We start from the raw sequence: 12877 nt of genomic DNA, 5'->3' as shown, positions 1-12877 counted from the left end.
ATACTTGAGGGTAAGTTAGTTCCACATGTATTGGACATTAAGGAGGCACTTATCCATTAGTGTTTGCAAGGTATCCGAGGCATGTGGTTGAACTTGTTGGATCTGCTTCTTTGTCAGAGGAGTCTGTGCTATGTACGAGATGTAGTAATATTCATATTCAAAGGTATTATATGGGCTTGAGGCAGTGATGTTTGAGCACAGGTGTTTTACACATTCTTATGTCTGCTGTGAGCAGTGAGTGAGATACTGTAGTTGGGACCACAGAAACTGCCAGTAGCAGGTCCGAACCAATAAACCAATACGCCCAGAATCCTGTCTCATTCAGAAGCCGGCACTGGAAGATGTGTCAGACTAAAGAAGAGAGAATCTAAGGAGCAAGCCTCCTCCTGTCCCCCACTCTCTGCTTCTGGCATCAGGCGGTGCATCAACATGAGGGTTGTACACTGGTCCATCTAATAGCCATTTCTCTACTCTGCAGACACCTCCTCTGTCCTGGTTTGGATACTGCAATCTGAGTTGGTTGCCTGCCAGAGACCTGATTTTGTTCTATTTTGTTTCTCTTGTGTGTTTAGAGCATGAAGGGCCACCCACCCCCAGCACCTCTCTTTGGTGATGACGAGGATGAGGATGACCTTGACTGGCTTGGCTGAAGGTCGCCAAGACAACTGTCAGTGAACCTGAGCAAGACACTCCAATGGAGAATTTTTCTCAACTACTTGTCTTCCAAGGACATCACAGCTGGTAGCGTGGAACTAGACACCACTTGGAAAGGCCAAGCTGCCTCCTAACGAGCCATCAGAACCAGAGCCCAGAACGCAATTCTGCAGTTCATAGCTGCTCATGCTGACTGCTGTTTCAGAGCCAAGAGGAAGTCTACATGCACCGCTATCGGACAATCTGTTTTAACAGCAATAAATCATGACCTCAACATTTCTGCAGTGGTTCTTAATTGTATAGTATCCTGCAGGACTTCATTCTGAAGGGCTTGCATAATTCATATCATATTCACGTAGAATCTACTAACTTTCTGCAGTATTTGTGTCTTACATTGCTCTAAATGCGGAGCAGGCCAAACCTCAGCGTGAAAGTCATTTACTGCAGGTAAAAAGTGCTAACTACATTATGCTGATACTAAGGAGTTCTGTCCTAGATGCTTTTTTTTTATTTTTATTTTGCTAAACACTTTGTGAATGTTAAAGGCACACTGTCTTACCCAATGATTTTGACTTAAATAAAAATCGGTTTTGAGTGCATCTTTATTTTATATATCGGCAACCTTCCGCTCCTTTTTATTAGGGCAATAAACTAATCTTCTCCCCCCAATAAAAGTTCCCATTATTATAAGGCAGGGGTGCCCAACTCCAGCCCCCCCCCCCCCCCTTTGCAACTACATGCAAATACAGCACACACCTCTACCACATGCTTTGTATATAAATAAAATAACCCAATCAGGTCACTAATGCCGGGTGTATAATGAACCGTTCACCTTAAAACTGTTTCCAACACACATTTAACTCGTGTTGAGACGCCCGCAATTGGTGGAGATGTCCTTGCTAATTACATACAATGTCTTCAGCAGCCTGGGGCTCCGTCCAGACAATTAAAAACAGATCTAGTGCCTTCTATATTGACAACAATATATTAAGATTAACATCAATGGGCCATGTTTATTAAGCAGAGCTGCTTCAGGCGACATCTTCCCGCACCACTTAGTGAATCTGGCCCTTTACAGACTAAGTGAATGGGCCATCAGGTGTCTTCCAGCACGGAAGGTGTTTTATGGATTAACACCATTTAGTAAATCTGGCCCTAATCTTTGCATTAACTTACAGACTGCTTACAGTATGTAGGAAGTTTTACATAAGAATGATCAGGTGCAGGTTATTTAGTGTTCATGACATTATTGGGGGAAGAAATAGATTGTAAGTTCTTTGGTGCAGAAACTCATTGGGGGTGATCTATGAAGGAAAATTTGGAGAGAATTTGATTGAAATTCTGCCATTTTCATCCTGCGTCTCTTGGCATTGATGTATGAAATTCTGTTCTCCGTGTTTTCCTCTGTGGGTGTCAGTAGGAGGAGGTACACGATGCGCAGATTATAATGAGATGGGTCAAACTCTGCGTCTCCAGGCGTCACTTATCTTGTATTTGCGTCAAAAAAATCCGCCAGGTCTGAGGTGGCGTAAACTTTTCTTGCCAACAATTTGCGTCAGATGCAAGAAACTCTTTCCTTCATTTGACGCGAACGCAAGCAGAAAATGGAGCAATGCAAAAACAAACTTCTATGTGCATCTCCCTGTGTCATTGCACCTGTATAATTCTATGTGCGTCTCCCCCGTATCGTTACACCTGTATAATTCTATGTGTGTCTCCCCCGTATCATTACACCTGTATAATTCTATGTGCGTCTCCCCGTATCATTACACCTGTATAATTCTATGTGCATCTCCCCCGTATCGTTACCTGTATAATTCTATGTGCGTCTCCCCGTATCATTACACCTGTATAATTCTATGTGCATCTCCCCCGTATCGTTACACCTGTATAATTCTATGTGCATCTCCCCCGTGTGATTACACCTGTATAATTCTATGTGCATCTCCCCCGTGTCGTTACACCTGTATAATTCTATGTGCGTCTCCCCTTGTCGTTACACCTGTATAATTCTATGTGCATCTCCCCCGTGTCATTACACCTGTATAATTCTATGTGCGTCTCCCCCGTATCATTACACCTGTATAATTCTATGTGCATCTCCCCCGTATCGTTACACCTGTATAATTCTATGTGCGTCTCCCCCGTATCATTACACCTGTATAAGTCTATGTGCGTCTCCCCCATATCATTACACCTGTACAATTCTATGTGCATCTCCCCCGTATTATTACACCTGTATGTGATGCATCATTTCTCTTTGGGTTGTAACAGGTAAGGTCCCTTCTATGCTTTTCTGCTAATATCGCTCTTTGCATTGGAACAGGCAGAGCTTCTTTATACATCGTAATTATTATACAACCTACTCACCTTTTTGTGTTTAAAGGTGATCAGTGGAATTTTTATACCTCTATACCAACCCTTTTCTGTTACCATAATCACCTGCGGTTTAAACCGTACAGATCCAATGCAGGTAACAGTTTGAAACAGGGGTGGCCAACTCTAGTCCTCAAGGGCCACCAACAGGTCAGGTGTTCAGGAAATCCCTGCTTCAGCACAGTTAGTTCAGTCTTTGACTGAGCCACTAATTGAGCCACTAATTGATCCACTTGTGCTGCAGCAGGGATATCCTGAACACCTAACCGGTTGGTGGCCTTTGAGGACTGGAGTTGGCCACATCTGAGATCAGATGCATTGTAAGAAACCCCAACCCTCTCTAACAGCTAGTATGGAAATGGAGTCCTTGAATACTAAATGTAATGGTTTGGCTATTGCTGAACTTAACTTCTTAAGAACTCTTGGATGTATGCCATCGGGGCCAGGTGCCTTATTTACTTTAATTTTATGAAGCCGCCTATGAACTTCTTCCTCAGTTAACCAATTATTAATTAATATAGAGGTTTTGGCTTCCTCCTACGGCATTACTATACTAAAACATAGGATTGTAAGCTCCAATCTCTTGTCTCTGTAAGCCTGTCTCTTCTTTTCCATTTTCTCCCCTACCTGTTTATTTAGCCACATTGGTTTAGACTTATTACCCACGGGTATCAACTGATGAGTGTGCTTTTATAATAATGTTTTAAAGACTGCCCATTTATCTTCTACATTTTCCCTGCAAAAACATCATCCCAATTTATTCCTTGTAGATTAGACCTCAGTTTATTCAAATCTGCCTTTCTACAGTTTAAGGTCTTTGTTGAACCCAAGTAATCTAGTTTTTGATCATTTATTTCATTGAGACCATGTTATGATCACTGTTACCCAAATGTTCCAGGACTTGAATATTTGTTATTACTTCTACATTGTTTGATATTACCAAATCTAGTACTGCCCCTCTCCTTGTTGGTTTCTCGATAATTTGAGTCATATAATTGTCTTTAAGCACCCCCAAAAACCTGTTTCCCTTTGTGGTAACGCTAATCTCATTGCCCCAGTCTGTGTCGGGATAATTAAAATCCCCCATTATGCAAACATGACCCAGTTTTGATGCCTTCTCCATTTGCAAAAGTATTTTAGCTTCCTCAATCTCACAGATATTTGGTGGTTTATAGCATATTCCCACAAACATTTTCTTTATACTTTTACCCCCACTGCTAATTTCTATCCACAAAGTCTCTACATTTTCATCATTCCCTTCATAAACATCATCCCTTATAATAGGTTTTAGATCCGGTTTAACATATAAACATACTCCACCTCCCCTTCTATTTGCTCGATCCTTCTAAAAAAGAGAATAGTTCTCAGTTATGAGTTTCATCCCACCACGTTTCAGTAATGCCGATGATATCATACTGCTCCCTTGCAGCTATTAATTCAAGCTCCCCCATTTTATCTGTCACGCTTCTTGCATTAGCAAGCATGCATTTAAGTTTTTTCAGTCTGTGCTATTATTGTATCTGCTCCTTCCTTTCTGCGCCAATTGGGTTTAGTCTTTAGAAGTTTTCTAGTATTATCTGTACAAAGATCTGAAATAGTGGGATTCCCTGTGCTACAACAGCACTTTACTCCAGTCCATAGAATTGTCCATAAGGCTCCATAGTCCTCTTGGTGGTTGATGCAGGAAACAACACAAGGACATTGCTGCTGGCTGGCACCTTGATGATCCTCCTATTATCATATACACACGGGAAAATGCACCATTGCGGAGTACCAAACACTGGGCTGCAATTCTATGGACCAGGAATGATGCCTACTTATAAGAAAATGACGTGATTCATTCAGTTGAGAGGATCTGTTCTTTTGCCTGCGTCTTTTCCTCGACCTCATGAATCCCACGTGTTGTCGCCACATGATCAGCCTCTTCAATTGGTTCCCCACAGTATGAGCTCCGTGTGTCCCCCCCGTGAGTCCCCAAGGAGAGAATGACAATGGAAGAGAGAGCGCAGACTGCTAATACTGTAGATTTTTAATTAAAATGACACATAGCCAAGAAATTACTTACATATTCTTGGCTACAATAAAACAATTTCAAAGTGCCGTCCGCAACATGTGTACCGGGTGCTGTGTGTACCGCAGTGTACCACGAGCGCTCTCACTGCTCACGGTCCCAATTCTGACGCACCTAGCTGACGTCACGCAAAAAGCGCCACAGGAACCCTCCTTGCTGACGGACACTGTAACTCCTTCCCAAACGCGTTTCGTGACGCAAAGACCGTCACTTCCTCAGTGGTGTGGGGAGTTGTTCAATGCTAATGCTATTTATACCCTAAAGTGCATTATACACCCCCTGTGGTACAATCAAGCATAAAGACACATGAAATACATAAGATGCCTGCAATACAAACGCTTTTACTTGTCAAACAGACAATGCTACTAGAGTGCTAAACTTTAGTAGCATTATCCTAGCAACAAATATATATACATTCTTACTGCAGTGTGTTATTCCTTTAAGAAGGATGCCAGATCGAAGTCGATGTTGGGGTCTTCAAAGTATATATATCCAAAAGCTCTCCCTTTTGGATAAATAATTGAGCCTGTCACTCCCCCTCCCCCCCCAAATAGCTTTTGGACAATCTATTCCCCTACATGTAAGGCCATCTGGTTTCTGATTGTGTATCATCTTAAAGTGGTTGGAGACAAAAGCAGATTAAATCAGTTTTTAGGACCCTTCCTCGTTCTCTAACCTTGTCATTGGTGCCAACGTGTACCAAGACCGCCGGATCAGTCCCAGCCTGTTGCATATATACATATACACCGCACATGTGTCCTTAAAGGCAGTGATGTCATAAAGACCTTTCGTGGTGATGTCAGCAGCAGCTATAAATAGGGGGGTTGCAGGCCCTGTCTCCCTCTCTCTCTCTTTCCCTCTCTCCCTCTAAAATTGTGAATCCCTTTCTCACCACACATCCATTTCCCATGATCCTTAAGGGTCATCCTACCAACGACGCCACACGCTCTTCTCCGCAGCTGCAGAAGAGGTAAGGAACCCTCCGTTCCAGACCACGAACTAGGAGATAGGGTCCATGTTTATTTAAACTCGACCCCCCCCCCCCTCCTTTTATTAGGTCTAAAAATAGGACTTTCCGCCGCTGGAAGCAAAGGGTTACGTGGGACCCTCTGTCCTGAGATAGGAATGGACGGGAGGTCAGGTCCCACGTAGTGGGGAAAACATTTAGTAAGCTTTACAGTGAGGCCGGATCTCTGCCGTGGCGTGCTGTACGTGGTACGTCAATAAGGCCAGGGACATCATATGGGTGCACTAAATGCTGATCAAATTCTTTGTGTAAGGGATGCCTTAAAAAGCTTAAATCCCCCTTAAAATAACTGTTACACGTATCTGGGGGGAAATGAATATGTTTCCCTTTCTCTTAGGAAGTATTCTTAAATTCTAGGACAATAGATAAAGGTTGTAAAAACAAACAAACAAAGCTTTTGTTTGCCATACAATGTTAAACATTTATAATAATACTTGAGGAAGGTCTCCCTGTGGGACCGAAACGTTGGCTTTCGTGCAACTGTTGTTTCAATACAATTGCTTTTGGATTACTCCTTGCTGTATGCCGTCTCTTTTACTGGTCCTTGGACTGGTATCCATGCTATGTGTTTCTCTATGGGACTAGCAGCTGCTCTATGCTCTACATCAGTGTGCTGACTGTCTTCGTGGTACTATATATATATATATATATATATATATATATATTTATACACACACAAAAACAAATAGTAGCACTAGCACGTTAATTATGAATAATATAGTGTGCAAAAAAATAAGAGTGGATTATATAGATAATAATTATAATAATGTGACACGTGAATAATGTGGGATAGATAGGTAATTAAGGCACAGGAACAGTCTATACGGAGGAGGCAAAGCTTCTATATGGTCAAGCCGGACCACAAAGATAATAACAAAAAACAGAGAAAAAGAAGCGCCAATTCCGTAAAACATAAAATAATACGTAGAGTTTATTCAAAAAACCAGAGTGGTCAAAGGGACCAATGTTCAGCCGGTGTGATTAACAAGCAATCAGTATCAGATAGTAGCCGGGTGCAGCTATAGGCAAGTGACATGTAGGGGGGTAGTAAGGGGAGGGAGCAGGAGATTGTAAGGGAGGAAAACAACCAGTGGGAGTGTCAGTTGACTCAATAACAGCCCATATAGCCGATAGGAACCCAGTATAAAACAATAGTCACCAACTAGAGAATGTCCCTTCTCAGATGTGAAGTCGGTGTACTGTTGGCAGACCTGGTAGAGCACGGAGCTAAATTCCTCGACGTGCGGTCTGATTGGGCCGGTGTATCCTGATGTTAGTGAGAATACTTTCCTCCTGCGGCTTAAACGGAGCTCCCGTGTGTCAAACCTCAGTTGGAGGCGAAAAACTTCCTGCGTGTCAGACCTCGCTTTGGCACCGGATGCGTGGTTCCAACGGGTGCCTCTATCCCCAGAGCGTAATAGCGTCACTGCGTCACGACGCCAACGCGTTTCGTCACTCAGGGTGACTCTCAAGGACAGGATTGTGGTAGCTGTGCTGGTCTTCTATATATATATATATATATATATATATATATATATATATATATATATATATATATATATATATATATATATTATATATATATATATATTATATATATATATATATCACCAGTGATTGCCTCTGGTCGAAAACAGCTGTATACAATCCTAGTAGTGGCTTGCATATAGGTAAAACAGATATAACCTGAAACTGTAATAGGAGAGCAGCCCGGTGCTCAGGACGAACCAGCGCTTATTGTTTTATACTGGGTTCCTATCGGCTATATGGGCTGTTATTGAATCAACTGACACTCCCACTGGTTGTTTTCCTCCCTTACAATCTCCTGCTCCCTCCCCTTATTACCCCCCTACATGTCACTTGCCTCTATTGCTGCACCCGGCTACTATCTGATACTGATTGCTTTTTAATCACACCAGCTGAACATTGGTCCCTTTGACCACTCTGGTTTTTTGAATAAACTCTACGTATTATTTTATGTTTTACGGAATTGGCGCTTCTTTTTCTCTGTTTTATTTATATATATATATAATCAAAAAATAAATAGATGATACCGTTCTGTGGCTAACGAAATGCTTTTATTTGTGCGAGCTTTCGAGATACACTGGTCTCTTCTTCCGGCGATGTTACAATGAATGAAGCAAGCAAAGGGTATACTTAAAAACAGTGTCTCTTGGAATGTTATCTGTGCTTGTCCCTCCCCCGGTGTGGATGAGATTTATGGCTAGAGGTGTTAAATGGTTCCTGAAAGTTAGTGATGTAAGAGTGTGTGTGTGTGTGTGTGTGTGTATCTGTGTGAATATAAATGAATGGAGAGCCCACAGTATACACAGTACAAAAGGGGGTGTGTGTGGAGTAGGAGTTAATATAAATAATAATATATATAATATATATAGCGCAGTAGGAACGAGACTGCACTCAGACGTAATTTTCAAAAAGATTGTAATAGAGTAGGTGGCAAATTTCGGTCCTCACAAGGGGACCTTTCTCAAGGCAGTGCATTGACACTATATATATAATTATTTATTTTAAAGGATCAAACGGCTCTTTGTAACATATTAAACTTGTCACTGTAACTTAGGTCACTTTCACCCTTCGAGTGACTGACACTTTAACAGCTGTAAGAACCACTTGACCCACCCAGCGCTATGCGCTATGCGCTATGCGCTGGAAAGCCCGAGGCGCCATTAGACCTTTCCTTTTATATACAAGATCTCCCACCTCCACTGCTGGGAGCCTGTTCCATGAATCCACTACCCTTGAGCCCTTGGGGGACGGTCGGTCCAGAAAAACTCTGCTCCTCGCGCTATGGTCCTATATTAATGGTTGAGGGATGAATTAACCATTTCCCTGCCTGATTCAGATGCCAGAGGAGACCAAATGGCTAAGCAGCTGCAAAAAACTATGTCGCCTGAACATTGCCCCAGCGTCGGCTTCCCAGGGAAGGGACGTAAAGGAGGTGAGATGATAAATACAGACTATTATTACATTCATTACATAAGTACCACTTTAAAAGGAGCAGTTTCCCCTACTTTGTTTTATTTTGTCCCGTCTGTTTTTTGTTTTTTTTTGTATAGGAAGCAGGGGGTTCTCCAGAGCTGAACCACCTTTAGGGGAAACAAAATGGAGGTCTGAATTGACCGCGTGACGCGGGCCAATAGGGAGGCGCCATGTCATCTGTCACGGCGCCATATTTAATCATCCATGACGTACTGGCGGCACCTCCCCGTATGTATCTCGGGGTCCCCAGAACGTGATTCAGATCAAGAGACCCTCTGCTTCCTGTACTGTATAGGGCCGAGGTAGGCAACTCCAGTCCTCAAGGACCACCAACTGGTCAGGTCTGAGCACAGGTGGCTCAGTCAGTGGCCCTTGAGGACTGGAGTAGCCCACCCCTAGTATAGGGCACATATTATTTTTTGTATGTGCAGATGTAGCACACTTTATTACTCCCGCTGATGACAACATATTGCGTTATAACGTCGAATATCGCAGTTTCCATAGGATTAAATAGTCGTGTTTATGCAGAATATCAGAACATATACCACGTAACAAAAAAGTTATATAACAGAGGAATATTGAGGTAGACCCTAAATTACTAGTGCTGCAAAGCATATGACCCACTTGTGAAAATAAATACTGCATCCGGATCTTTAGTTGTAATGAAGTGCTGTGTGGAGCTATATGCATTAACCCCTAGTTGGAACACGATCTGGCTTGGGAAATAGGGGGTGTCAGGGGGAAGTCCTGGGACCCTCCCTGACCCCTTGATACATCCAGCAGCTATATGATCAAATGAACCTGGGGCGGCTCCCACTTCCAAGTAATAAACGTGATGTACTCACATTAGTCCATTTCTGTATCCGGATCAGTGTGCTCCTTGCTGTGGATGGATGCAGACGAAAAATCACCCTTACCGAGGGGGGAGGGTGGGACAGCAGGCACCACTATGCAGGAAAGAGATGCAGACGGCTGGACTGGGCTAAAAAAATACTTCATTGGGACATGGATTAAAAAACCAAGAGGAGGGGAAACGCGTTAGAGGTGCAGGGGATTGTTCCCCTCCTCTTGGTTTTTTAATCCATGTCCCAATGAAGTATTTTTTAGCCCAGTCCAGCCGTCTGCATCTCTTTCCTGCATAGTGGTGCCTGCTGTCCCACCCTCCCCCCTCGGTAAGGGTGATTTTTCGTTAACAAAAAAGGTAGGCGTTCCCAGCACTCAACAAGAAACCGTAGTATATCATATGGTGTAAAATATATTTTACTAGAACATAACCACACATACAGAGGACATACACGTGTATGTAATCCACTGCAGATAAAGTCAATGTGAATAACGCGAAACGCGAAATGTGAAATGTCACACAGTAATAAAAGGTGTGTGATATATTGTGTGGAAAGCGAGGATAAGGGAAGGAGAGAAATACAAGGGGGAAGATAGGGATGTGAGGGGGGACAACGTTTCGGGGCGGAAAGATCGTTCTGGCTCGTTCCCGAAGGTGTCTGAGATCTAGGGTTCTTATGCCGTATAGGGACAGGGTCTCCCTGACAGAATACACAAGTGAAGAAATGGCAACCTCTAAAAAAATCCAGTAACCTACAGTGGCCACTATGGAATGCAGAACACAGAGTGGCTAATTGGGATTCTGATATTGGTGTAGCCAGCACAGGGATGGGATTCTGATATTGGTGGAGCCCATTGCTGGGGTGGGATTCTGATATTGGTGCAGCCACTGCTGGGGTGGGATTCTGATATTGGTGCAGCCACCACAGGGGTGGGATTCTGATATTGGTGGAGCCATTGCTGGGGTGGGATTCTGATATTGGTGCAGCCCCTGTTGGGGTGGGATTCTGATATTGGTGCAGCCACCGCTGGGGTGGAATTCTGATATTGGTGCAGCCACCACAGAGATGGGATTCTGATATTGGTGCAGCCACCGCTGGGGTGGGATTCTGATATTGGTGCAGCCACCACAGGGATGGGATTCTGATATTGGTGCAGCCACCGCTGGGGTGGGATTCTGATATTGGTGCAGCCACCGCTGGGGTGGGATTCTGATATTGGTGCAGCCCCCGCTGGGGTGAGATCTTTACTTTTCTGAAGTAATAACTCTGTCTCCTCCTTTATAGCTGACGTTTGTAGATGTGTCCAAGTTGAATAAGAAAGACCCAGAAGAAAAAGAGGTAAGAAATTTCTGTTTATGTTCCCGGAAGAGTGAAATGTGAAGGGAATTGGGGCGATTATATCAAACGCTCGCAGAAAGAGGAGTTTGGGAAGAGCTGTGGGCCCAGATACTGGGGCGGGGAGAGTTCAGTGGGCACAGACTGGAGGGTAGAAGGGCGGGCAAAAGAGGGTAGATGGGGGCACATATACTGGAGGGGTCAGAGACTGGGGGAGGAGAGGGGTGGGAACAGAGACTGGGGAGGAGAGGGGTGGGAACAGAGGGAGACTGGGGGGGGGGAGTGGTGGGACCAGAGATGGGGGGGGGAAGGGGTGGGAACAGAGATTGGGGGGAGGAAGGGGTGGGAACAGAGATTGGGGGGGAGAGTGGTGGGACCAGAGACAGGGGGAGAGGGGTGGGACCAGAGACGGGGGGAGAGGGGTGGGAACAGAGATTGGTTGGAAGAGGGGGGAAGAACAAAGACAGGGGAGATGGGGAGGCACAGACTGGGGAGTGGGAAAGGGTGGGCACAGAGACTGGGGAGGGGTGGGCACAGAGACTGGGGAGGGGTGGGCACAGAGACACGTGGGAGAGCGATGGACAGAGAAACGTGAAGGAGAGGGGTGGGCAGGGAGAGGGGTGGGCAGAGAGATGCGGGGGAGACGGGTGAGCAGAGAGACTGGGATAGGGAGTGTAGGAGAGAGACGCGGTGTGGGGAGGCGAGTGGTGCAGGTTGCTGCTTTTTCCAAAGTCTTTGTATAAACATCAGGGACTAATTTGAAACCGAGAGGTAACTCTCAATGTATTACTTCCTGGTAAAATATTTTATAAATAAATAAATAAATTCACCCCTAAGTGGCCGGCCATGTGCTAGTAACTCTGGGACTGAAAGGGATTTACTGTGAGCCCCACATTACAGCACTGTGTGCGCTTTCTTTATAAACATTACATAACTACTCTCCCCAAGGCCCCTCTCCTCGGCCTCCAGGAACCTAACCTTCCCCTTCTCTAATATACTCTCCGTGATGTCATGATCCCATGGCAACACAGGATGGGGTCCGATACACTCCAACCTTCTAGTAACCCTTTAGGAGGGGGGTTACAATATACTGATAATAAACATGCTGATGAGTATCTCTATACATGGATAATGAACATGCTGAACTGTATAATGATGACTGATGAGCGTGCCATGTTGTATATTAATAGTAATCAGTATCTCCATACACTGACAATGACGGTGCCACCCTGTGTAAGGATGCAGAGTACATACAAACACTGATTAGCAGTATGGCGTGCTGTATGCTCAGTACCTCTATACACTGATAAGATGCCACACTGTATAATGAAAATTAGTTTGTATAATACAGAGTATCTATAGACTGATAACATGCCTCACTGTATAACCATGCTGAGTATCTCTCTATATACTGACAATGAGCATGCTGCACTGTATAATGATGATAAGCATCTCTATACACTGATAATTGACACATTGTACTATATAATGATGAGTATCTCTATATATTGGGAGCCACGCTTGCATCGCGTTATAAGCGGATTCGCGTTGTAATTGATCGCGCTATAA

The 12877-nt window shown here is 44.1% G+C and overlaps 2 protein-coding genes across 9 annotated transcripts in view; both read left to right on the top strand.

Annotated features, from left to right (window-relative positions):
- The window catches only part of FKBP15 (FKBP prolyl isomerase family member 15), a 52484-nt gene extending 51233 nt beyond the window's left edge, over nt 1-1251 (top strand). For all 6 annotated transcript variants that reach the window (XM_075579196.1, XM_075579193.1, XM_075579194.1 and 3 more), the window contains one exon: nt 573-1251. In XM_075579196.1, the coding sequence (XP_075435311.1) occupies nt 573-650 (78 nt within the window). In that variant the 3' untranslated portion in view covers nt 651-1251. The remainder of the gene's footprint in view (nt 1-572) is intronic.
- A 4692-nt stretch (nt 1252-5943) lies between these two features.
- The window catches only part of LOC142472253 (uncharacterized), a 30076-nt gene continuing 23142 nt past the window's right edge, over nt 5944-12877 (top strand). The window contains exons 1-3 of one of the 3 annotated variants that reach the window (XM_075579186.1): nt 5944-6071; nt 8992-9087; nt 11258-11311. In XM_075579186.1, coding sequence (XP_075435301.1) covers nt 8992-9087; nt 11258-11311 — 150 coding nt within the window. In that variant the 5' untranslated portion in view covers nt 5944-6071. Of the gene's footprint in view, nt 6072-8991; nt 9088-9311; nt 9357-11257; nt 11312-12877 lie in introns of those variants that run through there. The other 2 variants (XM_075579187.1, XM_075579191.1) reach the window with 2 other exon arrangements.

Source organism: Ascaphus truei, chromosome 21, assembly GCF_040206685.1.
Source record: "Ascaphus truei isolate aAscTru1 chromosome 21, aAscTru1.hap1, whole genome shotgun sequence".
NCBI lineage: Eukaryota > Metazoa > Chordata > Amphibia > Anura > Ascaphidae > Ascaphus > Ascaphus truei.
Note: the sequence above shows the minus strand (reverse complement) of the source record. Positions and strands in the feature narration are given on the sequence as shown.